The 27,291-nt window shown below is 41.7% G+C and overlaps 1 protein-coding gene across 1 annotated transcript; it reads right to left on the reverse strand.

The window, feature by feature from the left end:
* slc6a8 (solute carrier family 6 member 8) lies at positions 1 to 23,083 on the reverse strand. Its single transcript, XM_024137146.2, has 13 exons — positions 22,106 to 23,083; positions 14,158 to 14,289; positions 13,592 to 13,856; positions 10,994 to 11,126; positions 8,748 to 8,882; positions 8,522 to 8,625; positions 8,273 to 8,397; positions 3,628 to 3,740; positions 3,079 to 3,216; positions 2,866 to 2,968; positions 2,583 to 2,683; positions 972 to 1,142; positions 1 to 457 (listed from the first exon to the last, which is right to left on the reverse strand). The coding sequence occupies exons 1-13, from the start codon at positions 22,416 to 22,418 to the stop codon at positions 317 to 319; spliced, it is 1,974 nt and encodes a 657-aa protein (XP_023992914.1). The 5' UTR covers positions 22,419 to 23,083; the 3' UTR covers positions 1 to 316.
* Between the last annotated feature and the right edge of the window lie 4,208 nt (positions 23,084 to 27,291).

Here is a 27,291-nt window from a genome sequence, read left to right on the forward strand (position 1 = left end):
CCCCCCCCCAAAGACTACACGGCACCAGTTTATAGAATGGACCAATCAGGACATTGATTATCAACATCCCAGGTGAAGATTATCGACCGTCCAATAGACGGTTGTGAATTGATTTTGTATAGGTTCAGAGAACCGTGTGTGTACATTATCTTCATCCTCTAATTAATTGCACATAATTACCAGGTGAATCCTTTTTTGATTGTGTCATTAACCCAAATGAATACATCAATTATTACATAAATTATCATGGTTAGGCCAAGATCCAGAATCATCTGATCTTTAGAGTGTTGTCAAAGGCTTTCCTGTAGGCTATAGCCTACATACCACTTTCAAAGATGATAACCTTGTTGTCTTCAGTGCTGGCAGAGAGGGAGGCCAGGCTCTTGATGTCAGTATCAGGCGCCATATATTCAAGGTGATGGGGACCCCATTGTGGTTTGGTCAGCTTCTCCCAACGCTGAAGGAGAAAACATGTTCCTTTAAGACATGGAGACCCATACTAATCAAACTGCTGTATAACTCATTCTGATGGGTGAGAATGAAATAAAAAAAGCTATTTTAAAAGAGTAGGCTACATGCTGTCAACTGTCAACTGAGGTTTCCACGTTCTGATTTTCCCTTAATTATTTACACTTTTGTATGTTATGCATTTTATTTTTCTCATGGCTTATACAGTAAACTCCTTTCCACCCTCACTTACTCGATGCTAAGTCTTTACCATTATTTGTATCATCTAATAGAAATATTAATGTGACCAACGTTTCAAAAAGACCATTCAACTGTGTTGAGTGTTCCACAGGTTTTGTGAGGGCATGTGTGTTAAGTGCCTTGCTCAAGGGCACGATAGATTTTTCACCTTGGCGGCTCGGTTATTCAAACCGGCGACCTTTGGGTTACTGGCCCAACGCTCTAACTGCTAGGCTAGCTGCCACCCGTGTTGGTAAGGAGCACAGTATGCTATTGATACTGACCTCCTTGAAGGTTCCAGTGGCCCTGCAGAGCTTGTACAGCACGCTGACAGGAATACAGAGCATGGACATCAGAGCCATACACCAACCAATCACCTCACCCCACCATGGGTACACATATGTATTGTTGTAGGTAAGAGGCTTGTAGTTGAACAGGTGAAATAGGAAGATACCCTGTGGAAGGACAAAAAAAACATGATTATTTTACCAGGCAGGTCAATTAGGCACAAATGTACAATGACAGGCTATGTAGTCATGACTGGATGTGTGTGTACAGTGGTGTATTGGCGTCTGGAGAAGTGGGTATTCTCTAATTTGACAAACATTTCCCAAACGGCCCGAAGGAAAGCTGCCCTGTGTGAAAAAGTCTATGAGAAACAGTGAACACTCTGAATGACCTAAAATGATCAATCCCATATTGGTCTTTCACAGTCAAGCCAACCCAAGCTGTACTGTGCAAGTAGGCTAATAGTAGGCCTACTATTGAAACTGATGAATGAGCCTGTCAACTAAGTCAGGTTTTCGCTCTCAATCACATTTTTCTGGTAGAAAAACAAAATTGGATGTTCTAAGTCCATAACAATGCTTTAAATCACATTTGTTTGGTAGAAAAACCAAATTGGATGTTCTAAGTCCATAACAATGCTTTAAATCACATTTGTTTGGTAGAAAAACCAAATTGGATGTTCTAAGTCCATAACAATGCTTTAACCACATCAGGAGAACACTTTGGAGGTCTGGGAAAAATCTAAGTAGTTTAGATTTATTTGTGTAGTTACCCTTTAATTCTAGTGTGCATGCACCTAGCACTGTTGTTTGGTTAGTGGTGTTTTTGTAACACACATGAGATGCATTTTGCAAAACAAATGGCAACTGGATTGATGAAAATAATCATGATATCATTCTGACAGGTAGGCATAGACTACTTTGTAGTTAACATTTAATAGAGAAGGTTTTTGGGAAAGCCTTTCCATCTAGCAGATGTTCCTTAATTATTTGGAACCTGCACGTTTTACTTCATATTATGAGTCRTGTCCTACTTTGCTTCAAAGTAGGATATAGCTAAAATCCCACCATATAAATGTGGAGGTATTATTTAATAAAGACTTCCTCATATGCTTTCTCCTGTTCTATTGGTTTTCTTTCAACTGTATTTCATTGTCTAGCAGCCAAAGGCATTATCCTAATCAAATAGCAACCTACGATAGTTGTTGCATCTTTAGATCTCCCCTCTTTCTAAATTTCTAACAGATACTTCCATCTCTGTCCATGAAATCTCGCGCATGTGCTGTGTGCATTTTAGAACTGTATATTCCCGCAAATGTTATTTTTGGAACATTTGCCCGAAGGCCTACTGYCGTGTGCACATTGCTGCGCCTAAAATGTGAAGAAATAATACTTGATCAACATTTTAAGCTAGACATTCTGATCTGTTCCATCAGCCTTATTAATTGATACGGCGTATATCTCCACTACACCATTTTGATACGCATCGTGAGGATTAAGACTTGAGGTGTATACAATGCCCACTGAAAAATAAGTGGGTATACGGCGTATACTTGCGTACGCCCTCCACTACACCACTGTATGTGTATAGTATTGTACATCACTTACCATGCAAACACATGGAGTAATAAACGACCAGCACCACTTCATCCAAGGAAAAGGCCGGTAACCAATCATACGAGCAATGTCATCCATGAACCTGTCAGCACCTGTACACACAGAATGGCACAGTTAGAGACTCGAGCTGTCTAAGAATGGACGACAAGCAAAACTACAAATACTGGTATACGGTATATACCATGTGTATCCTGTACATACGACTAATAAAACTTGAAGCTACTCTTTATAGGACGGTAATACATCAATTGTCACAAAAGTTAATGTTTCTTACCGTAGACCCAGCTGACAACTATGCATTCCCAGAATGCTTGCCATAACAGGGTCATACCGCTGGCGGAATAATAATCAAAAAGCTGGAAGACATACATCCCTCCCTGTTGGCACACATGAGAAATAATGAATAATTATTAATAATTTGTGATTACCATCTGATATGGATGTTACACAATATGGAATCAGCACCCATCAAACGGTGGTGACTTACCTGTGTAACCATGGAGAGATCTATAATAAAGCACATTAAACAGCAGATTGCCACAGAGATTTCACGCTTATAGCGCATGTAATACTTTCCAGGAAAGAGATCTAGAATCCCAGTTACAAAACCTTCCACTCCAACAAACTGCGGATAGAAGAGGAGAAAACACAAATATAATTGTACTCAGTAAGCTTCCCACTGGGCACAGACATCAGTTCAACGTCTAGTTTTGATTTACATTTGGTTGAGTTGTCAACTGATGTGAATTCAACTAAACATGACACCATGTCATTGGATTTAGGTACAAAGTTAGATGAAAAATAATAGGAAATGCTCTTTGATGTCACGTTGATGACTTTTTACAAATCCAACGAGTTTTCCAATGCCATCACATTGATTTGTTGGGGGGGGGGGGGGGKGAAAAGAGGTAGAAACATTGTTGATACAACCAGTTTTTGCACAGTGGATTGAGAGTAATCTGGGCCAGATACTTTAAGTTTGTAACAAATGGCAACCATTTAGGTGTTGTGTGCAGTAGTGTAAAGTTGCTCCTACCTGACTGTCAAGACCCAGTACGAGCAGCATAAAGAAGAAGAGAGCAGCCCAGACCGGGGGCATTGGCATCAGAGTCACAGCTTTAGGATACGCAATAAAGGCCAAGCCAGGACCTGTAGAAGAGAAGTAGGAATGAGAGACTCAACCCTACAGCTCAGACTAAGCCCTTAACACAGACACACTCTACACACATACGTACAGTACTGCAAAGAGGGAGAAGGAGATAGAGAGATAGAAAGAGAGAAAGAGAGGCACCTGAGTGAGGTGCTATTGTGCAAAAGCTGGATGTGACAATGTTGGCTGCCTTTTTGTCTCCTGTTTGATTCTATTGTTGTGTTGTTGTGCATTCCGTCAACGCAACAGTAGTGCGGCTTTAGTTGTTAAATGCGTCATTGCAGTAGTTAGATATAATGATCATTTCAGTGTCTAACAACAATGTGCATTGTATAACGTCATGCTTTCTAGATTTTTGTTGTATATTGTTAGTGAGGTACTTTCAAAAGAATCAATGATGCTCATGCCTTATGATGCTCAAACAAACGTTTTATTAATGCATATGAATAAGTAGGAGCTATAGTAACATTAATTTAAGCCAGGTGAGCGTCACACGGCTGAATGTGCTGACTACTGTAAATACTTGGTAGTGTATAGTCAACCAAGTTTAAATAGCAGATTTAAACTTGTGTAGCCTTAACTATGGTAGTAAAAGTAAAACAGTTGCACTACCTATAAAAACGCATCTATAATAGCGAACTCACAAACTTAAGGTCATGGTACATATTTGCATTATAAAGAGATTTTTGCTGTACTCTGCTGTACTTGGTTGTAACCATAATTTAGATTGTAGTTTATAGACACACTGCACTGAAGTAGCAAAGAGAGAGGTGGTCAATATTTGCTTATAGTTACAACTGCTTCAACTATACAAATTTCATTAGATAAATTAGAATTTTAGTTGTGTCATTATAAATAGGTCCATGTTTTCATTGAAGATGAGAGGGATGGAACAGGTGAAGATGTATGACACTGTACTTTCACCACCAGAACTAGTCCTGGTATAGCAACCACTGCAAGGTTCATACACAAAAAAATAWGAAAATAACTTGAAAACACATATGTTTTGCAAATTGCTCTCGATATGTTTGCAGATTATGGGGCTGTGGCTATGGGGCTGCTGCCTGGGGTAGAGAATTTGTCAGGTGTCTTGTGTGTACACACAGTTATCGAATAAGTTAGTTCTACCGTTAATGTTTTTATTGTGTTTGGGTTTAGTAAAGTTAGATTTGGGAATTTGGGCCTACGCTTGGAAAATGTTGTCATGTCACTGCTTTGATTTCTCTAGCCCTGTCCTCTGCTGCGATCGGTAAATGCAGTCATTGGTTCTGATTTTGACTAGGCTGGATTAAGGTGTAAATGCTGTCATTAGATAACAGATGTTTACCTTCAACAGTAGTCAGCTCCAGGACCCCTCTTGAAAGCGAGATGTGCACATCTCAAGAGGCAAAGTTCCTGGTTAAATAATCCTTAAATTAATACTTAAAAAATCGAAAATATAGATATATAGAGATATAGATCAATGAACTGATGTCAATCACAAGTCATATAGAATGGGGCTGAGGAAAATAAACCGAAACCCTGTTAAAAGGATAAGAAGATTCATGAGGAAGGGGAGTTTTTCTCTTTCGTTCGTACCAACTTGCAAAAAAACAGGAGTCTAACGCTGAACCAAAATCAGGGCCTAGATCCATTAATGTACCTTCTCACAAAATCACACTCCTATTGACACTCTCACAGACAGTCCTGCACACACATAAACAAACGCTCAAACACACACATAAACAAACGCTCAAACACACACACACGCTCAAACACACACACACGCTCAAACACACACACGCTCAAACACACACAACGCTCAAACACCACCGATCGCTCAAACACACACACACACACACACACACACACACACACACACACACACACACACACACACACACACACGTACACACGTACACACAGTAACTGCACTCATGTGTAGTACCAGTATAGTAAATATTGAGTGACAGAAAGCTATTTGTACAGTTGAAATGAGAGGGGTAACTAGGGCTAAACAAGGCCTATCAGTTTCATCGCCACCTCTCTCCTTCTGCGTGTGGGCAGGCAGTAACAGATGGACTTTAACTCAATATTGGTTTCACTGTAAATAGCAGTGCTTAGTAAATTGCCTCCTACAAAATCCTGCTCAACTGTGCTACTGCAACACAGTAACACTGTCTGTCCAAAGTCCCCTGTCTGTCTACTATGTTGACAGAATCATGCTGGGGGATGGTAGAGGAATTTCACCAAGGGTGTCCTTAGGACAAAATATTTTTTAAAGTATTGCAGATTTCAAAATGTAGCTATCATCATCATTGTCCCATTGAATGTTTTTAATAGATATTTTACAGATACAGCTTAAGATATCTAATAAAATAAAATATATGTCATATAAATTATAGACATAATACTTCTAAGACCACCCTTGTTGTACTTCCAGTTAAATCCCAGTCCAGTGGTGTCTTTACAGATGAGTACTGCCAAAACAATGTATTGGAATTGGTCAACTTTAGCCTAGTATGATGAGCTGAAACTAAGGGCCTGGTTTCAATCCGTATGGTGGAAGTATCACGTTAAGATCCGCGGTATAGCTTGATTGAAATTTAAAGGCAATGTTCCCCGCGTTCATGGAGACTCAATCAGAAATGACCTTTACATTTCAACGCAGATCTTCCGTGATACTTCCTCGAAGGGTTAAATCCAGCCCTAAGATGTATAGGTCTAAACTTCCTGCTGTACTTGAGTTTGATCGTCTCTTTGATGAGATGGTCCAGTAATTGAAAATCTCATGCATGGTTTGGTTGGTGAGGAGACAGGTATGCACTGCACTAATTGGGGAACATGAAGAGTGACTCAAATTGACTGGTTTATTTGTTGTGTTCATTCCTTAACAGCATGGCTATGGCCATAGCTGACTACTCTTCTACATGGGGTTCGACATTATAATAGTGCTAATGTATTTCTGAATAAATATAGTGAATATTTAAACTTACAGGGTAAAATATTATAAATATAATTCAGTATGCTATTAGTAAAGAATATTTTGTGATATGTAGAGATGGATTTCATAGATGATAAGTCCAGGATGATTCAATCCAGTGCGTTTCCGACTATGTATCTATAACTACTGTCATGAAGCCAATAACGTGTGTAGATAGTAATGGACTACACATGTCTACTTCCCTACTATTCTCAATAAGTCAATACTAAATTAAAATAATGATTGAGAGAGAGATCTAAGACACTGAATGAAAATGGGACAAACTATTAACTAATTTGGCAAACTAACGTCATTATTTTTTGGAAGTTACATGCAAGAGCACTGATGTGAAAGCATGCGATATGTCAGAGGCGGGCCACACACAGATGCTATCTTCTCCAGTAAACCTATAAATAACTGAATGGATAGAATTAGTTGTGAATGTCATGTGCTTTGAAAGTCTATTAATACAAATAATTATCAGTTGTTTGGTAATTACACATCTCTTGTTAATTCACACACCAAAAAAAATGTAATTCTTACAACAATTTAGATGTTATGGACAAATACATGGCCACTGCCAATGTCTCAATCTCTCCTCACTGCGTCCCCCTCACTGTCAAACAGTCATACAGATCATCTATTCCAGCACGTACAAACACGGACAAATCATCCACATCACTGTCTTTCATACTCTATACCAAGAGATCTCAGAATATTCTCTCTTGAATCACACAGAATTCACATACACAAATACACAAACACACACACACGAAAACATACTGTTCATTCTCAGATTCATACACACACACACACACACACTCGTACACAAACACACACACTCGTACACACACATACCGACACCCACACCCACACACACACACACACACACACACACACACACACACACACACACACTCTCTCCATCAGAGGAACTTAATTCTATAATACTGATTTCCTTGTGAATCAATACAGGCGACTCCAGTAAGAAAACATTTGGTTGAGGTACAAGTTACATACAGTTCATGTAAATACATTTTTACATTTTGAATTTCTCAAATACTGACAGACTCAATTCAAACATGCATTTCAATCATTTCTTGATAGTTGGTATATTTCTAAATCATTACTGACACATTAAACAACAATATTTCATCTTCACATTTCTGTAGATTAAACAAGTGACTTGCTACACCCACTATCCTTACACACTGTACAGCAAGTTTACATTTTACACATTCATTTGTGCGTCATTTCTATATTGAAAGTTCAGCGTATTAATAATGAACTGCCAAAAGTGCAGCACAAGCATAAAATAAGGATTCAGCTTTGAGGACCGGAATCGGTCTAAATTATTGAAGAGGTACGGCTGTCTTCCTCAGTGCTAGAGGGGCTGCCAATGTGAAGGTAAAACAATGACATCAACACTTTCAATGAACACTTTCATGCATTCCTAACAACGAGGACCAAAGCCTTCAGTAATACTCTCCTGTTAGTACCATGGTAGGTTTTGAGATGCCAGAATATAAGACAACCTCTGTAGTGTAAGTGTGAGTGTGTTCTGCATACCTGTTTCAGCCACTTGGGAGATGTCCACTCCCTGCTCGTTTGCCATGAAGCCTAGAATGGCGAACACCACAAAGCCAGCAAAGAAACTGGTGCCACTGTTGATTAGAGCTAGCATGAAGGCATCCCTGGACAGAAATAAAAACAAAAACAAAGGGAGAAATAATCACAAAAAACAAGTCAGAATCATACAGGAGACAGTAAGCGCAACAAGAGGCCAAGGTGAGACCATTCAGCTGTCATATCACTTACTTGTAGCAGTCATTGTTGAATCTGTTGTAGCTGCCTAGGGCAGTGAGAGCTCCAAGCCCAATAGCATAAGAGAAGAAGATTTGTGTGCCAGCATCAATCCACACCTACCAGACAGGAACGATAATGAAAACGGATCAGTTTAATCTGCATCACAGCACCAGAGTTAACTAATCTGAATAATCAATCAGTTAGGACTGTGGACAGATGGGTGGATGATGGGTCGGACCTGCGCCTCGCCAAGCTTGGACCAGTCAGGCTTGATGTAGTACATGATTCCATCGTAGGCACCAGGAAGAGTCACCCCTCTCACCAGGAGGATGATTAGGACGACGTAGGGGAACGTGGCAGTAAAATACACAATCTGCAGCGAAACAGGAAGACCAGTGTCATTATTCTAAATCCATATGATATTTCGGTTACAGATGTAGGATCTTAATTTGACCAGTTTCTCACAGCAATGAAATAATCCTGCAGCAACTGGACATTTGTGTATTATTGCGTGGAAATGTGAATCATTTTTGTAGGAGTTGTAGTCAAGATACAACTCCTATACAACTCCTACAGATATGTAGATACAAGTCAAACATTTTGAAGAGGAAATTACTAAATTTAGATGCCTTTTAAAAACTAGAATACATTACACGTTTGCATTTCCTGTTGTACAGGAAATGTCCTGCAACAACAGGGTGATCTAATTAAGATCCTACACCTGTAGATGTCACATTATGAGAAGACTTGCAGAGTGGTGCAGTCAGAGACCTAAAATGATTGGATGTAATTTCAGCCTGCTGTAGTTTCATTGACATGCATAGTGTGAGGAGCTGTACTGTACATAACTAAAGTTTGGCTGATCATTCACATTTCAGACTGCAGAACTACCTTTGTCAATGGTGTCTTACACAAGGGGATTGCAGTCACAGTGACATGCTGGGGACTTTTCATATGAGCAATGGGAATATAATTTATTGCATTCCTGCCAACCTAGCACCCGTACAAGATAGACCTAAGTGGAAGTCTTTATCTAATCAGGTGAACGTTTCAAACACTGAACTTTGACCTAGTGCCATATGAACCACTGTATTATAAAGAGATTTTCTACAAGGCTGTTAGATTTCAAAGCCAATTGTTTTTGTGACTTGGCGGCTCAGGCACACCTTCAGGCATGACTACCTACTCTCCGTAGCCCAGTCTACTTGACCTAAATACACAGCTAATGTAGGACACCCATTCTCGACCAAGCCCTTATTCATATAACAAACCCATTTTGTATAATCATTACTCAAGCACTTATCTTTGATTAGCAACCTTAATAGGCCCTTACCTGAAAACGTGTAATATTAACGAGAAAAAACTTCTATACATTGCATCTATAAATGTTGTGGATGTATGGCTAATTGTCATTAATTAATTACATCACTAAGCCTATCCCTTAAAGAATAAAAATACAAATCTATCAAAATTCCCTCTTGCTAAAATGTGAGCACCTCTGACCTAACCTAATGATCTCTTAAAGATAAACTGTAAGTACAGGTGGAGCAATGATGAATCCATTTTAATATCATTACTATAAACATATAAAAACAATCAAATGTTAATGAACACTAGAGGTTGATCTCATTATCTGGACAGAAAGTGCTGCTACATATGAAGTGATCTAGAAATCCTGATAGAGATCCATATAAAATGGAGCCGCGCCGGAGATAAACACTGATATCATTTAAAGAGGCTTGGATGTGATCCCACCTCAACAAGCAGAAAACATGGCTGTTGGAATATTCGCACAGGGCCCCAGTCACGTCGCACTGCAGTCAACCTACCAACTGCCCACCAATCAGAACGCACCATGTGACAGGGACACTTTGTGATATGTCATAGCCACACCCCCTGTCCTCTTGATGTTGCTATAGCAACACTGCCTCATCATCGCCTTGCTGTCACACAGTAGGAGAGGGTGGCACTATGTGAATCACACAAGGTTAGGAAAAAGTCACAATGCCTTCTCATTTACTCATGACTGAGAGTCCATTACCATAGCCAGAACTAAATTAGAAACCTATCTGGCTATAGMTACAAATCTATCTCCTCTTTCTCTCTGGGAGAACTGTATGTCTATACATTTTAACCCCCTTTCACATCTATTTGTTACTTTTCTCAGTAACCTTTCTTGCTGTTTTAATATCATTCCAGACTATGTTTGATACCACACAGCAATATCCTTTCACTGCAGCTGCATTAGCCACTGAGTTGTTCTAATGCAGGTATCCAATCAGAGACCAGTGCAGTGTCCTGAGCTGATGTAAAGCAATCTGTCTGCCACGGCCGGAGGATAGTCTGTTACATAACAGTTAGCTATAGGAGATACCTAAGGACCAGAGTGAGTCACGTGTTCACTGCAGTCACCATCGTGGTGCTCATATAACTAATAAGATAACGATGAGCTTTTCAGAGCCTGTAGAAATGTGTATTAGTTACCTTGCCTGTGGACTTTACCCCCTTCCACACACAGAAGTACACCATCACCCAGACAGCCGCCAGGCACAGCAACAGCTCCCAGTTGATGGATCCTGGGTAGTCCAGCCCTTGTGAGATGTTCAGCACCTTGTTCCTGTAGGCGGGGGGGGGGTGTCATAGAATAAAACTATATGAAAACGACATGCTTTGTCTAAGTTACAGGATAGAAAATGAACGGCATGATGCTCTACTCCTGTAACAAAAGTCTGCCCTTTGTCCCCAATAATAGCTTTGTCAGTCAGTAACACCATTTGGCATTTGCTACCTACAGCCATGACAAAGGCACTTATGTCCCTGCACATGCCACAAGGGAGAGTGGGAACAAACACTCTGGTAGTCATGGACAACAGGGATCGCATGAGAACATTAAACGTGATGACCTCGATGACCATCAAAGAGAACTATGATGAGGACTAGAGGAACAGAGAGGGATGAAGAACTGGGCCGAGGACAAATGAGATTCCAAATCAGAACACTAACCAGGTCTGTCACACTGCTCTTTAAAAGCAGAGCATTCAAAGGCCACTCATCTTTATTTTTTTATTTCACCTTTATTTAACCAGGTAGGCTAGTTGAGAACACCTTTATTTAACCAGGTAGGCTAGTTGAGAACAATTTCTCATTTACAACTGCGACCTGGCCAAGATAAAGCAAAGCAGTGCGACAAAAACTACACAGAGTTACACATGGAATAAACAAACATACAGTCAATAATACAATAGAAAAAGTCTATATACAGTGTGTGCAAATGAGGTAGGATAAGGGAGGTAAGGCGATAAATAGGCCATAGTGGCGAAATAATTACAATATAGCAATTAAACACTGGAGTGATAGATGTGCAGAAGATGAGTGTGCAAGTAGGGATACTTCGGTGCAAAGGAGCTAAATAATAAATAAAAAAATAACAGTATGGGGATGAAGTAGTTGGATRGGCTATTTACAGACGGGCTGTGTACAGGTGCAGTGATCTGTAAGCTGCTCTGACAGCTGGTGCTTAAAGTTAGTGAGGGAGATATGAGTCTTCAGTTTCAGTGATTTTTGCAGTTCGTTGCAGTCATTGGCAGCAGAGAACTGGAAGGAAAGGTGGCCAAAGGAGGAGTTGGCTTTGGGGGTGACCAGTGAAATATACCTGCTGGAGCGCGTGCTGCGGGTGGGTGCTGCTATGGTGACCAGTGAGCTGAGATAAGGCGGGGCTTTACCTAGCAAAGACKTATAGATGACCTGGAGCCAGTGGGTTTGGCGACGAATATGAAGCGAGGGCCAGCCAACGAGAGCATACAGGTCGCAGTGGTGGGTAGTATATGGGGCTTTGGTGACCAAATGGATGGCACTGTGATAGACTGCATCCAATTTGTTGAGTAGAGTGTTGGAGGCTATTTTGTAAATGACATCACCGAAGTCAAGGATCGGTAGGATAGTCAGTTTTACGAGGGTATGTTTGGCAGCATGAGTGAAGGATGTTTTGTTGCGAAATAGGAAGCCGATTCTAGATTTAATTTTGGATTGGAGATGCTTAATGTGAGTCTGGAAGGAGAGTTTACAGTCTAACCAGACACCTAGGTATTTGTAGTTGTCCACATATTCTAAGTCAGAACCGTCCAGAGTAGTGATGCTGGACGGGCGGGAAGGTATGGGCAGCAATCGGTTGAAGAGCATGCATTTAGTTTTACTTGCATTTAAGAACAGTTGGAGGCCACGGAAGGAGAGTTGTATGGCATTGAAGCTCGTCTGGAGGTAAGGTAACACAGTGTCCAAAGAAGGGCCAGAAGTATATAGAATGGTGTCGTCTGTGTAGAGGTGTATCAGAGAATCACCCGCAGCAAGAGCGACATCATTGATATATACAGAGTAAAGAGTCGGCCCGAGTATTGAACCGTGGCACCCCCATAGAGACTGCCAGAGGTCTGGACAACAGGACCTCCGATTTGACACACTGAACTCTGTYKGAGAAGTAGTTGTTGAACCAGGCGAGGCAGTCATTTGAGAAACCAAGGCTGTTGAGTCTGCCGATAAGAATGTAGTGATTGACAGAGGCRAAAGCCTTGGCCAGGTTGATGAATACAGCTGCACAGTATTGTCTCTTATCGATGGCGGTTATGATATCRTTTAGGACCTTGAGTGTGGCTGAGGTGCACCCATGACCAGCTCGGAAACCAGATTGCATAGCGGAGAAGGTACAGTGAGATTCAAAATGTTCGGTAATCTGTTTGTTAACTTGGCCTTCGAAGACCTTAGAAAGGCAGGGTAGAATAGATATAGGTCTGTAGCAGTWTGGGTCTAGAGTGTCTCCCCCTTTGAAGAGGGGGATGACCGYGGCAGCTTTCCAATCTTTGGGGATCTCAGACGATACGAAAGAGAGGTTGAAGAGGCTAGTAAATAGGGGTTGCAACAATTTTCCCTTTTCTAAGTGACGACTTGCAAAATATTTCAAATAATTAACTGTGACTGACAAATAACAATGTAGTATTCTTAGAACTTTCGGCACAGACGTCAGTTCCACGTCTAGTTTTGATATAATAGTGTGTTTTTCCATTGGGATAGAGGAAGTAAAGAACTTACTCCCAGAATTCAATAATGGGAGAACGCCCATCTGCCAGCTCCTCACATGTCATGTTGCCATAGGTAGTGTTGCCAATGGTGCCATTCAGGCAGTCTTCATGGTGAAAGATCTCGATGCAGCTGGGCGTGTTCCAGGGGTTGTCACAGGTGGACCAGGGCAGGGTAGCGTTGAAGGACTTGATGAAATAGTAGAAGGCCCAGGCTAGGACCATGATGTAGTAGGTGTTACAGAAGAACACTATGACCATGGAGGCATACCCCAGCCCTGGAGGAATACGGAGCAATTCAACAGTTTAGTGTTCAGCACTGAAGAGACAAACAGAGTTTACTTATACGATAATGTCAATTTTGTAAGAAACATTGGAGCAGCCTTGATTTTCATGTAACAAAGGTGTATCAATTCTTAGAATACAGCGATAGAGGAATACATAGTAAATAGGACACAGCTGTGAATGTCTGCAAACTGCTTTTCTATTCGAAAGCATCAGTTAAAAGACTTGACAAATGGCTGTACAAATGTTTCAGAGCAGCCACACAAACTGCTGAGAGAGCAAAATGTTCAGTACCTTTAAATAGAGGTGCGATGTTCCACACGTTGATGCTGCCAGCCTTCATAAACTGTCCCAATGCAATCTCCAGGAAGAATATAGGAATTCCCCCAACAACCCCAATAATGAGGTAGGGAATCAGAAACACTCCTGTGGGAGACAAACAAACAGGTGTTCAATGGAACAGTAGAGTAATGCACTCCTTAGGTCACTATGGGGGATGTATGAGCTGCACAACGCATTAGGATACCCATTATTAAACCACCCTCTTATGTTCCCTAAAGAAAACATCACTCTGCGACATCAAATGGTAACAAGGATGCAACGTAAAACCTTCTACCTTATAGTCTATGCAGCTATAGTTGGTGTTCTCATTACATTTTAATAGCTTTAAAATTATTCTTAAAGAGGTAAAGCAAGACCCACAACTTTACTTCATGTAAAGTTACCATCTAGTTACATTATAATGGCCTTATATAACTGGGTGTGAGCAGGGAGTGCATATTTCAGTCTCATCCACTAATTGGCACAGAAGGGGAGTCCATTTTATCGGCGAAAACACGCATGCTCACCTCACCCCTCCTACGTCTGCCTACACTTCAGTATGTTAAAATGTGACTGTGATGCTGTTTGCTGCATTGGCTTGCATCAAACAGGGTCTAGGAGCACGGCAAACCATCAACAGTAATAACGCCATGGCTGACTGATTCCAAATGAACACAGCAGGCGGTAGGCTTAAGACTGGCTGGGGGACTGGGGGGGTGGAGCAAGGAAGGAGGTGGGAGGGGTGGTGGGAGGAGAGGGAGGGAGGGAGGGGTGGTGGGAGGGGAGGGAGGGAGGGAGGGGTGGTGGGAGGGGAGGGGGGGAGGGACAGGGGGCTTTGCAGTGGTAGTCAGCTCCTGCTTCAGCCTATAACACAGATTATCCATTGAACAATGTGCTGCACTGAATGAAGCTGAGATGACGTCATCTTCAGCCCAGAGGTCTCCTGATAGGCTGACATCGAGCGCCGGGGAGGGCCATGGGCTGCGTTATAAAAAGCACCACCCGTTGTGTAACGTAGGCTCTGCAGGCTAGTGGAAACAGCCAATTCCTCCCTGACAGAAAAGAGACATGGATGCGCAGAAGCAAAGGCTCTCCTTTGTGAAGAGGATGGGGTTGACAAACCAATCTGAATTAGCAATGGGGACTCTCAGCATGTAAACCAGCCTGAGAACACAATCACAATCCCTTCATACAGTTCAGCACATATCTAGGGTGTGACTGAAAATAACACATAATAGCACCTCCATTAAAGGAAAAACGTGTGAACACCAATTTCTACAGGGTGTGATTCAAGGCTAAAGCGGTTTCTTTAAGAGGAGACTGTTGCCATTACTACTGTATTGAAGACGCCTGACAAACTCAGTAAGATTGGGGAACTGCACGCACTATACACCACTGACCTGAAAGAAAGATTCCAGCATCAGAGGGAAGAATAGCTTCTCTCTCTCTCTCTCCCTCTCTGTCTCTCTCTCTCTCTGTCTGTCTCTCTCTTTCTCTCTCTCTGTCTCTCCCTGTCTCTCCCTGTCTCTCTCTGTCTCTCTCTGTCTCTGTCTCTCTCTGTCTCTGTCTCTCTCTGTCTCTGTCTCTCTCTCTCTGTCTCTCTCTCTCTGTCTCTGTCTCTGTCTCCCTCTGTCTCTATCGCTCTCTCTCTCTCGCTCTCTCAAGCATCTATAAAATGTGTAGTCATGTGGGCTTTGTGAGGGCTGATGTAAATGGCTGTTCATTTGCAAACAAAGCATTTGCTATAGAAGCAGCGGCAGTGATTATGTATGAGAGTGTACACACACCCACCCACACACACACACACACACAAAACACACAACAGTCGCAGAGACAGACACAGGACCGACTCAGTGACGGCATGCCGATGAGTCAGACAGACGCTGCCTATGGCGCAGAAGGGGAAGGAGCTACGTAGTGCGTCGTGACTCCAGTCAGAGCTAGCAGAGCCACTGAGGCATTCCAGCCTGTCAGGAGACAGGAACCTGACTGAGACTCTGCTCAGCCTCTTAATTAAACCGTTAGCTAGCAGATAGAGAGAGTGTAGTGAAGTGGGGGAGGAGAGGATAGGGGAGGACGACAGTGAGAGAGGGAGAGAAAGAGAGGAGCTATTCGTCCACAAGATGCTGTTACCACTGGTGAACATGCTAGTTATGTGATTATGGTGAACATGGTCCTGCCTGGCTGGGAGATGCAATAACCTCACCATATAGTGATTATGTATGATAATTACTGATACTGTAATTCTCTTTTCAATAAATGACCATCTTTAAAGTAACAAAAAATGCTAATGAATTACAAAACTTCTACGTGTTTTCAGAGAAAACACAATATTTGGTATACTTAACTTTTGGGGAGGTTATTCATAGTAACCTGAGGAAGGCTCACATTTAAACTGAAACATTGAGTCACAGAAATAGAGAACCAAGTCAGGTACATATGGCATGTGCTAAGCTTTCTAATCTTGATTAAGTAAGTGTCGGGAGCAGCTCTGAACGCTAAGTATTGACAGGCCTTTGAATCCCTTTTTCTGGTTATTTGAGTGAACTAACAGGAGCTGCTAATGCAGCATATAGCAGTACAGCTGAGGTTGGTTAGACCAGGTGTAATCTCTTGTGGACAGACTACATAAATCTGACCAAATTACGCTAGATTTTTGTTCTGGGTTAACCAAGATTAGAGCAGCAGGTGCATCATTTTGTCAGGTGATCCCTGCCTATAACAAGCTTCAAAACACTAACAAAGCTCCAATGGGACACGTGTGGACTTGGATTTGACTTATTGTTCTGGTGTACATGACAATATATAAATACTCCCCTACACCTATGGTTGCAAAATTCCAGGAACTGGTTGGAGGATGCTGGATTTCCTGCTTATTCCTTCCTGAGTCCGGTAGTCCTCCAACTGGAATTTCAGGAAACCAGGAAATGTATTGAAAGTTCCCAGAATTTTGCAACCCTACATACACCCTCCCCCCTAACATTCACATGGAAATGGTATCTTCCAAAATCTCTTGTATGGTCCTGTGAAATTACTCCTGAAGCAACAATAACAAAAACTGCAAATTGTATTGATTTGTAAATGACAATGTGCTATGCTGTCAAAATCACACAATAATTGTCATTCATCTCTTATTTTGTAAAGCTTAGCTTTCCCTACAACTGAGTGCCCTACTTTACATGTTGCTCATGAAGCCTGATTTTCAACTCTCAAGAGAGCCAGTAAGCTTGGACAGATCACCCTTTGGTCATCTCCATGTTAGTGGATATGTTGTTTACAATGAGATTACGGCACAAGAGATTGGCACACCTCTTTAAAGCACAGTAGGTTGTTGCCAGACGTGCTTGTTCATCCAAAAAATAAATAACTGCAGTGTCCTAAATTCGGGAATATAAAAGATTAGCTTACATTTCAAACATGACGGTGCATTTATGTTGACCCATCCCCTTCATTCATGTGCTTCGTTCAAGCAGAGATACCGTGTATCATAATAATGACTATAATGACTACACACGCCACACTGCAAAGATCACCACAAAACCTAAATTGCGTCCCAATATTCTCTCCTTTTCTCCCAAAGTGTGCACTTGTTCACTTCCCCTCATGGATTTGAAAGGTAATGAATGGTATATAGAAACTCCCTCTCTAGCCCATGCCTACACCAATCCAATGCTTTTACATTTGTAGGGAACAAGTACACAGTGCACACCGTAGAACGGAGAGATTATTAGAAGGCAACCATATTGAACATGAATTCTCTCTGCTGCACTACACCAGCATAAACATCATTCAGAAAAGCTGTGCAGGGTGTAATGGCCTTATCTAAACGCCAGGTCAGAGAGCACACAGACATTTGCTCGAACGCATTGCTAACGTGAGGTGACATCATGTGGTATAGCGTTACATATATCCCCAGAGCACTGAGCTGACCTAACTATGGGTTATAGCCTACCATTCCCTGCCTGAGGCTGAGCCATATACCAAACAACACTGCACCGGACCGTACCATGCCACACCCAACAACACCAAACCACACCCCACCACACCAAACCACACCCCACCACACAAGCTCCCAGTCAGAGAAAGGAGATTAAAAGATTAACAGACACTCTTCATAATCGCTCGTCCACGTGGGGTGAGGAGATGATGTCACTCGGGGCAAAGGGCCAGCGTACTGTAACCCTGCGGTCTGCGCATCACACCCGTTCAGATGCTGGACTCACTTGCAAAAGGCAAGTCAACATGATGGTTGATAGTGTGACGTACACTGATTAGACACTGTGCCAAAGAGCATTATTCTGCTAAAAACAAATAGCTGGATAACTGATGCTGTCAGAAAATAAACTTTACAGATTGCTGTGTAAAAAGATAAATTCATAAACATAAATTCAACATTATGTATTCTTTGACAAAAGAGGGCAAATGACTAAGTATTTTACTTAGACCCAACTGGAAGCCCACTCTGTCTGACAATCCCTTTATGGTTTTGATTCAAAAGAAGGCCTAAAAACAACACAAAGACATACTCAGTCTGCCTGACACCGTGCATGACCTTATCTGATGACCGAAATATGAAAAATACGCTTCTGACAATATTCACTGCAGTGTAATGCCAAAGGGCCTTATTGGTGGGTAACATGACTTTAATGCTCGGGTCCTTTGCTCTGATGAGAACACGTAGTCCGCTGCACGGCTGCAGACACACTGCCAAGGACAATCAGAGAGCTCACTGCAGAGCTCGTAAATCTACAGGCTGTAAGGCTGCTGTCTGACTGGGTGCTACCTGCTGCTGCTGCTGAGGAGGCCAGGCTACGCAGTACAGTACTGCCCTGGCTAGAGAGAAGGCAACCCCATCACAGGAGAACCCTAAAATCCCACAGCTCCCAGACAAACTCTCAGAGAAGAGTTATCACCTGTGCTGCGTGCTATGAACCCATATACTGAACATATGTTTATGGATGTGACAATAGGATAGTTACCGATATGGTAGTTGATAGATATGCCTTCTCTCTATTTGAAAGGAGTACAAAGAATGGTGAATATTGTAAAATGTATGATGTTGATAGGCAACTGTACTTTGAGTAGACTGTCTATGTCGTTATATTGCTTTGATAGTATAGACAAGTCAGATTCTAAGACTTCATAAAAATTGCCATCAATACAGACTACAATGTACAGAGACACCAATCATAGAATGTTTAACAATACTTCCTGACAGGGGAAGAAGATACTTGCACTTGGCAAATACATTTATGTGTGTATTATAACAAGTCAAAATATGCAAATATAAAGATTGTGACAAGAATGTCCTTGCGAAGACAGCAGATGATTTGCCATGGCAACTAATCCACCTGTCATGTTACAACTGATGGGAATAGGAAAGAGATTTAAAGAGACTTAAACCCAAGCATCACTTGAATGAGGGATACCATCAAATTAGAAAATGAAATTCATCCAATGTACCTGGGCATTAAAGGTAGCCTACTGACAAACACCCTCACAGTGCATTGTTGTAGTTGAGGGATGGCAGAGATGCCATCTCATTAGATCTACTCTGCAGCAGCTTGGTTCTGTCTGTGTGAACAAGACCTTTTCAACTTGGGCAGCTTGATTTGATTTGGCAGAACCCTGCAGGGGTCTCCAAGGAAATTTACACAAATCCAGAGACACACACTGAGTCTGGCAACCTGAACTAGGAGAACATCTTCATGTTACCTTGGAGCTCCTAGTTGGGGGTAAAACAAGTATTTTTTAAGAGGAAAATTTAAGGGATCACGCAACGCTCGCTCCTGTCTCTTTAACATCTCTCTTTTCTCTCACTGTCAGGTCACAACTGAAGCTCTTTGTTTTTTTTACAGAATTTATGTTTTCTCTTACAGTTCCCACCAGCTGGTCGCCATGCCCTTTCCTTGCCCACCACCGGTAAGGTCAACCGGAACCGCCTCAGAGATATCCTTTATCCAAATAGTTGGATGGATACATAGAAACATTATCCAGATGATGTTGCTCATGGATCCCAAAGTTAATAATAACACCAAGCAGAGCCTAATACAATTTTCAGCCTGGGGGATTCAGAGGAATTTCATTCTTTACTCAATTTTTTAACTCTATACACCAACCAAATATTTGTGTAGCATATAGTCAGTATTTATTCAGGTTCACCTCTCTGGTTTCATTTTTTACACTAAATATATATTGTTACTCTGGAGATCCTGAGCTATCTGGAAGCCGAAACACCATACTTTCATTGACAGACAGTGATGAATTCCACTTTGTTTTTCATAAAATCCCTCCATATCGATCACTGTCTAGATATACTCTATTAAAAAAAGATAGTGCATGGTTATGTAGTTTTGTTCAAATAGCCACTTATTTAAAACCCCCAAAATACACATTTTTAGTGAGACAGCATCACTTATTCAGTGAGACAAATCCTTCATTCATTAAGTACATTTTAGCTGCTGTCCAGATGATTGAGGGCACATGGAGACAGCTATTTCACTGAGGCAAATACACTGCATCTCTCTTTGATCACACACTCATATTTTAGACAGACCTCATCATTATACTATTGTAGCGATGTTTAGCGAACGCCCTCATCTCGAACCCAGGTCTCCCTGCCCATAAGCAGACCTGCTAACCACTGCTCCAATAAGGATGATCTATTTTGGGGGGTGGATCGTAACAGGCCTACCCAGGCAAAGTTTGTTACACTATCCCCACAGACACCAATGTAGTGAAATTTGCAAACAGCGACAGTGTAAAGGCCCTTCCTGGTCTCAAACCTGTGTCTCCCAGCCTGTAGGCAGACCCACTAAGGGTGTCGAAACAGGCCTATCTAGGAAAAGTTTATGAAGGACTTGCCCGTAGAGTGTATCACCAAGTTTTCTCAATAAATGCAATTCCAATCTAATGAAACTACAAGAAGATCCAATGGTTTGTTCCACTGAGTTTATAGATGCGAACCTGGTCTGAGATGTTAACCTGGTAATGGTATTGCCTCTTGTCCATTTCAATGGAAAGGTGTGCAAGCTGTGTTCACGATCTAGTCTACACACAGGTTTCTATTGACAGCAGTAAGTCATGTTTTAATGTCGTGTTTATTACACAAACTACATTTTGTTTTTGACGTGGGAACAAAAATGTAATTTCCATGTTGTTTCACAGCCAATCTATCCAAGCACTGTGCATGTTGAATGTATAATCTCTKTAAATTTAGACTATTCTCATCTGTAAATTGATAAATCAGTTTAATTATACTTGTTGTTAAATTATTATTATTATTATATATATTTATATATWTWTTTTTTTACATACGGCAATCAATTTGACACAAATTATAATGATAATACAGTGGCAATGTGAGTTCTGTTCTGACATTCTCCAGCAACATGATGTGTATACAAATGCTACACAGGACACATCCAACCCCTTCACACAGCGTCAAACGCAGGCCCATATGTGAGGTATGACCTGACGCTCTGATCAAGGGTAGAGAACGGTGTGCACTGTGCGGTAATCTTCACGATGAACAGCCAGTAGAATAGATAGACAGACCGAACTGGCGTTAAAATATATGAAAGGTGGGCACTGCAAGCGATATTGTCTCTTTATAATACCGTTTCTGATATGGACTAAAATAATTATGTGGGTAAGAATGTGAGCTGCTGCTATATGAGATGCCTGCATTGCCCTCACAGGAGCTGATCATATGATTATTGCTTTGGATGCTATGACGTCTATACAATCCCTCTCATAGACATCTCAAGGAAACATGCTATTCGCTCAGCCACATTTTCAATTGTTTTAGGGAATTTGTATTATGGGACAGGAGAGCCATCAGCCACTTTAGGGATTTCATCAAAATAGTATTTTGTGTTTAGCTTTTTTACTGATTTATTTAGGCTACTGGTTAACTTACCTCCACCATTTTTGTAGCATAGGTAAGGGAAGCGCCAGACGTTTCCCAGCCCTACAGCGAAGCCGACGCAGGACATGATAAAATCCATCTGTCTGGTCCATTGCTCTCGTTCGGGATACCCTGGCACTGGCTTCTCCACTGACGACATCGTGCCAGGTGTGGATCCGCATCCTGCCCCGTCAGTTCCACCAATGAGGCTTCCGTTCACGCCAACTTGGTGCCCGTTTCCGTTCGGAATGAGGTGACCCTTTTTCTCCTCCCCGAGGACCACGTTCACAGCACAGCAGTCAGTTTCGAATGCAGGTTTCTCCATGCCAATTACGCTCTTGTAAACAATGCACCCTCAATTTCCCACTAATACTGAGGAGGAAACCAGTGGAAAGATCGTTGACGATTCGGGACAATAGATACCGCGTTCTTAAGCTTTTATTCGTTCGGGTCGATTTCCCTGGACCCCAAGATGGTCCTTTGTTCTTCTTCTGGCAATCCTATTGGAATAGGATCTGATTTTTTTGCCCTTTTTAATTTAAGGGTATGATAAATCACTTGAATAGGTATAATTTGTATCTCTATTATCGTATAGCAATGTCAAACGCGCAACGATGAGACGGAGATCAGAATTAAATGTTTATTACATTTGAGGTGTATAAAAATAAAGGACACTTGCCCCCAAAGAAAGACACCGAATTTGAGAGCACCTTCAAAAACAATCTACGAAACACTTGAATGTGAGTCTGAAGAATCGCATGGGAACTTATCTCTCAAAGAGGAGACGGGTGTCGAGGCGAAAAACTCAGCGGGCTTTGCGCGCGCTCGATGACGAATGTAACGGAATTACATTCGTGGTTTTGTCTTTAGATTCCGAGGCTAGATCATCCTGCTCCTTGGCTTCCTTCGCTTCGGAAAAATACTGACAATATGATAGGTCTATCGCGGTTATCCTTAGCTGCTCTCTCTTGGTGCACTGTATGACAATTAACTGAGCCTGCAGCCGCGCGCAGCTTTAAAAGGGTTGGTGCGGAGGCGATGGTACTGAGGCGCACGTCACTTGGATTTCATCCCTCCCCCATCCTTAAGGACACAGTTTCCTTATCAGTTGTATTAGCTCTGTTGCAACGAATATCAGGAAATTAATATGACGCGCATTCAACATTGTCTAGCCTACGAGGGCGATAATTTATGTCAAAATTGCAGGTGCACTGATAATTGTGTGCCTGCCAAAAGCACGGAATAGAGAACTGGGGCTCTGCTGTTCAATGGCATGAAATCCTTTAGGCAACCGGAGTGTCATTACACATGCACTGGGAAAGAATTTTGATATTTCGCACTATGATGAACGATGAACAAGCTCTAACTTTAGTTCTGTCAAAGCTTCCGTTAGTAATAGTAACATCAGAATGTTTGACAGAACTGAAGGTAGAGATTGTTCACATTCAACATTACTGCAAGAAAGATACTTGACCCAGAATCCCAGTGCATGGGAGTCAGATAAAATGGAGGGTGTATCCACCCAGACCCTCCACCCTCCTCACTCATACTGTAGGCCAGAGGCGCAACTTTAACTGGGAACGGGGGACATGTCCCCCCCACATTCTTAAATTGTATTTTTGTCCCCCCCAGTTTTATCATTGGAATGTGATACAAAACGAGGCAACGGTGTGCTTTAGGACCATGCGGACGCCTGCGGGCGGTCGGGTAAACTGTTTGGAGTGTTTATCCGACTGTATAAAATATATATATATATGTGTATATATTATGTCCCCCCCACTTCTATAACCAAAGTTGCACCCCTGCTGTAGGCTACAACTCGCTAAAGGGAGTCAGATGAGTGTTATATTACCAGACTGACACTAAAACATTCCTCATATGATTAGTGGGCCTTTATCTTATCGTAAATTTAAATATTTAGACAATCAAACTTTACTATTTGGTCTTTAAACTCAATACCATTAGTAAGGAGACACCTGCAATGACAAAAATGTAATTATGTGTAAATGTTAACATTGGAATGTCTGGTAGTTTCATTTCAAATAGAAACATCCATACTATATGTTGTACATAGAAAGTGTTATTGATGAAGGAATTGTATATCAAGTAACATATAAAAAAAAAAAATTCTCTCCTACCAAGTTACATAACTAATTGTCAGAATGTTGTTTACCATACTAGGATAGCTAAGGTAAAGGCACGTGAGGACCTACATGCTTTATTTACACACATGCAAAGTGAGTTCTATTATTCCATTTATATAAGATTGATCTTTTGTCAAATTGTTCATCAGTATGTATATTACCCCTCCAGAGTTCATTGTAAGTGGAAGTAAAGGCCTATATATGCTGGAAATAAGTCCTACTGTCCTCCTGGTGGATGGATTACTTGGATGTTGACAGAATGAATCAGTTTAATATTTCAACTGTTGGTCTGCGCTACTGCTTTACTACAGAACTTTGGCAGAGTCCCAACTGTTTTGAGCCCCACCTGTTCAGCTAAAAAAAAACTTTTGCCTGTTTTGCATATTATTTTGGCATTAATACGTGTCACATATCCGTATGCAAACAATGTAAAAAAAAATATTATAATAATACTGGAGTTAATAAAGCTGCATACAAACATGGTCTCTTTTTTGCCTACTTGTGTAAGGCAGCTGTTTATCCTAGCTCAGTGCTTTCTGTGGTGGTGCCAGCGGAAAATATGGCACGTAGGGGTTGGTAATGTTTTCTAGGTGCGCCGTGATTGGCTCAGTTTTCTGTCACTCATGGGGACACTACGTCACCACAAAATCTACGGGGAAAGCTAAAAAAATTCAAGCCCCTTGGGTGCTGTCATATAGTTACATTAGAAGTGCCCATCCAAAAAGGCTCAAGGTTATTGGCCACAGATAAAATGATGTCAAGTCACGTTATATCTATGGTAGTTTTGATTGGACTGATCATGCCAACATCACACCTTCAAAATCTTAGCTTGCAAGCTAGCAGTCATCATCATGAATCAAGGCGACAACCGACTGGAAAATCCTTTTCAATCTTTGTCATATGAAGAGAAATAATGAAGAGAAATTATAGATAAAACGTATCGATGCTCATCGGCCGTTAGACATAAACATTACACAACAAGTTGATTTGGAAGGAATCAGTGGCTAACTGCAAGCATTGCAAAGAAATCACTAGCCTGCTATTCAGTGGAGTGTGTGGTCCAAGTCTGGGTTTAATTTAAGGGTCTCTTTTCCAAGCTTAAAAGGATAAACATTCAACATTGGCCATGCTATCAAGACAGCATGACTTCTGCAGCGTTCAGAACACCTGGAAACTGGGAACTGGGAAATCTCAGACTTCAGTGAGTTCCAGACAATTGGGAACTCTGAAAGAAAACATGCACCGACTGGGAAAATACACTTTGAACGGTCATCCAACTCGGGAATTCCAAGTCGGGAACTCGGGCATCTTTCTAGCGCTCCAACCTGAAGATCACTGATGTCATGATTTTACCTTGTGTTTTTCGATTTCCCATTTGTCTGGAAAGCACCATAAATCCAGAGAATGCCAGACTTTGATGACAAAGTTTGATGACAAAATCTGCCCATGACAAAATTTGCGCCACCTTCCTGATCAAGTGAGCACAGCACAACAAGGTGAGTCCAAACATGTCTTGTATGCTGCTGCATAAATGATGTAATATTCTAGAGAGATATGTATACTGTAGCTAAAAAAGTAATACTAAGTGTATGTTGTGTAGTAAGCTGTTAGTAGCCCATGTGCCTCACCCTAAGAATTTGGTCCCATTTCCCCTCATAATTTAGCCTACTGCTCTGACTTGGTGGTGAACATGTAGCCTATAGCCTGTTTTAAAGAAATGTCATCATCGAATATTGTAAGAGCTTTCATTGTCTGCTTATATGCCCCTTTTATTTATCCTACTGTTCTGACTTGGTGTACAGGGAGAACACTATAGGAAAACGACCCATGTTCTGAATTCTATTGCTGTACATTTCAAAAGTGCTGAACAAATAAACTCAGCAAAAAAAGAAACATCCCTTTTTTAGGACCCTGTCTTTCAATGATAATTCGTAAAAATCCAAATAACTTCACAGATCTTCATTGTAAAGGATTTAAGCACTGTTTCCCATGCTTGTTCAATGAATCATAAACAATTAATGAACATGCACCTGTGGAACGGTTGTTAAGACACTAACAGCTCACAGACGGTAGGCAATTAAGGTCACAGTTATGAAAACTTAGGACACTAAAGAGGCCTTTCTACTGACTGTTTTTCTTTTGGGGTAAAAAACACCAAAAGAAAGATGCCCAGGGTCCCTGCTCATCTGCGTGAACGTGCCTTAGGCATGCTGCAAGGAGGCATGAGGACTGCAGATGTGGCCAGGGCAATAAATTGCAATGTCTGTACTGTGAGACGCCTAAGACAGCGCTACAGGGAGACAGGACGTACAGCTGATCGTCATCGCAGTGGCAGACCACGTGTAACAACACCTGCACAGGATCGGTACATCCGAACATCACACCTGCGGGACAGGCACAGGATGGCAACAACAACTGCCCGAGTTACACCAGGAACGCACAATCCCTCCATCAGTGCTCAGACTGTCCGCAATAGGCTGAGAGAGGCTGGACCGAGGGCTTATAGGACTGTTGTAAGGCAGGTCCTCACCAGACATCACCGGCAACAATGTTGCCTATAGGCACAAACCCACTGTCGCTGGACCAGACAGAACTGGCAAAAAGTGCTCTTCACTGACGAGTTGTGGTTTTTTCTCACCAGGGGTGATGGTCGGATTCGTGTTTACTGTCGAAGGAATGAGCGTTACACCGAGGCCTGTACTCTGGAGCGGGATCGATTTGGAGGTGGAGGGTCCGTCATGGTTTGTGGCGGTGTGTCACAGCATCATCGGACTGAGCTTGTTGTCATTGCAGGCAATCTCAACGCTATGCGTTACAGGGAAAACATCCTCCTCCCTCATGTGGTACCCTTCCTGCAGGCTCATCCTGACATGACCCTCCAGCATGACAATGCCACCAGCCATACTGCTCGTTCTGTGCGTGATTTCCTGCAAGACAGGAATGTCAGTGTTCTGCCATGGCCAGTGAAGAGCCCGGATCTCAATACATTTACATTACATTTAAGTCATTTAGCAGACGCTCTTATCCAGAGCGACTTACAAATTGGTGCATTCA

This window comes from Salvelinus sp. IW2-2015, unplaced genomic scaffold (assembly GCF_002910315.2).
Source record: "Salvelinus sp. IW2-2015 unplaced genomic scaffold, ASM291031v2 Un_scaffold1113, whole genome shotgun sequence".
Lineage (NCBI taxonomy): Eukaryota > Metazoa > Chordata > Actinopteri > Salmoniformes > Salmonidae > Salvelinus > Salvelinus sp. IW2-2015.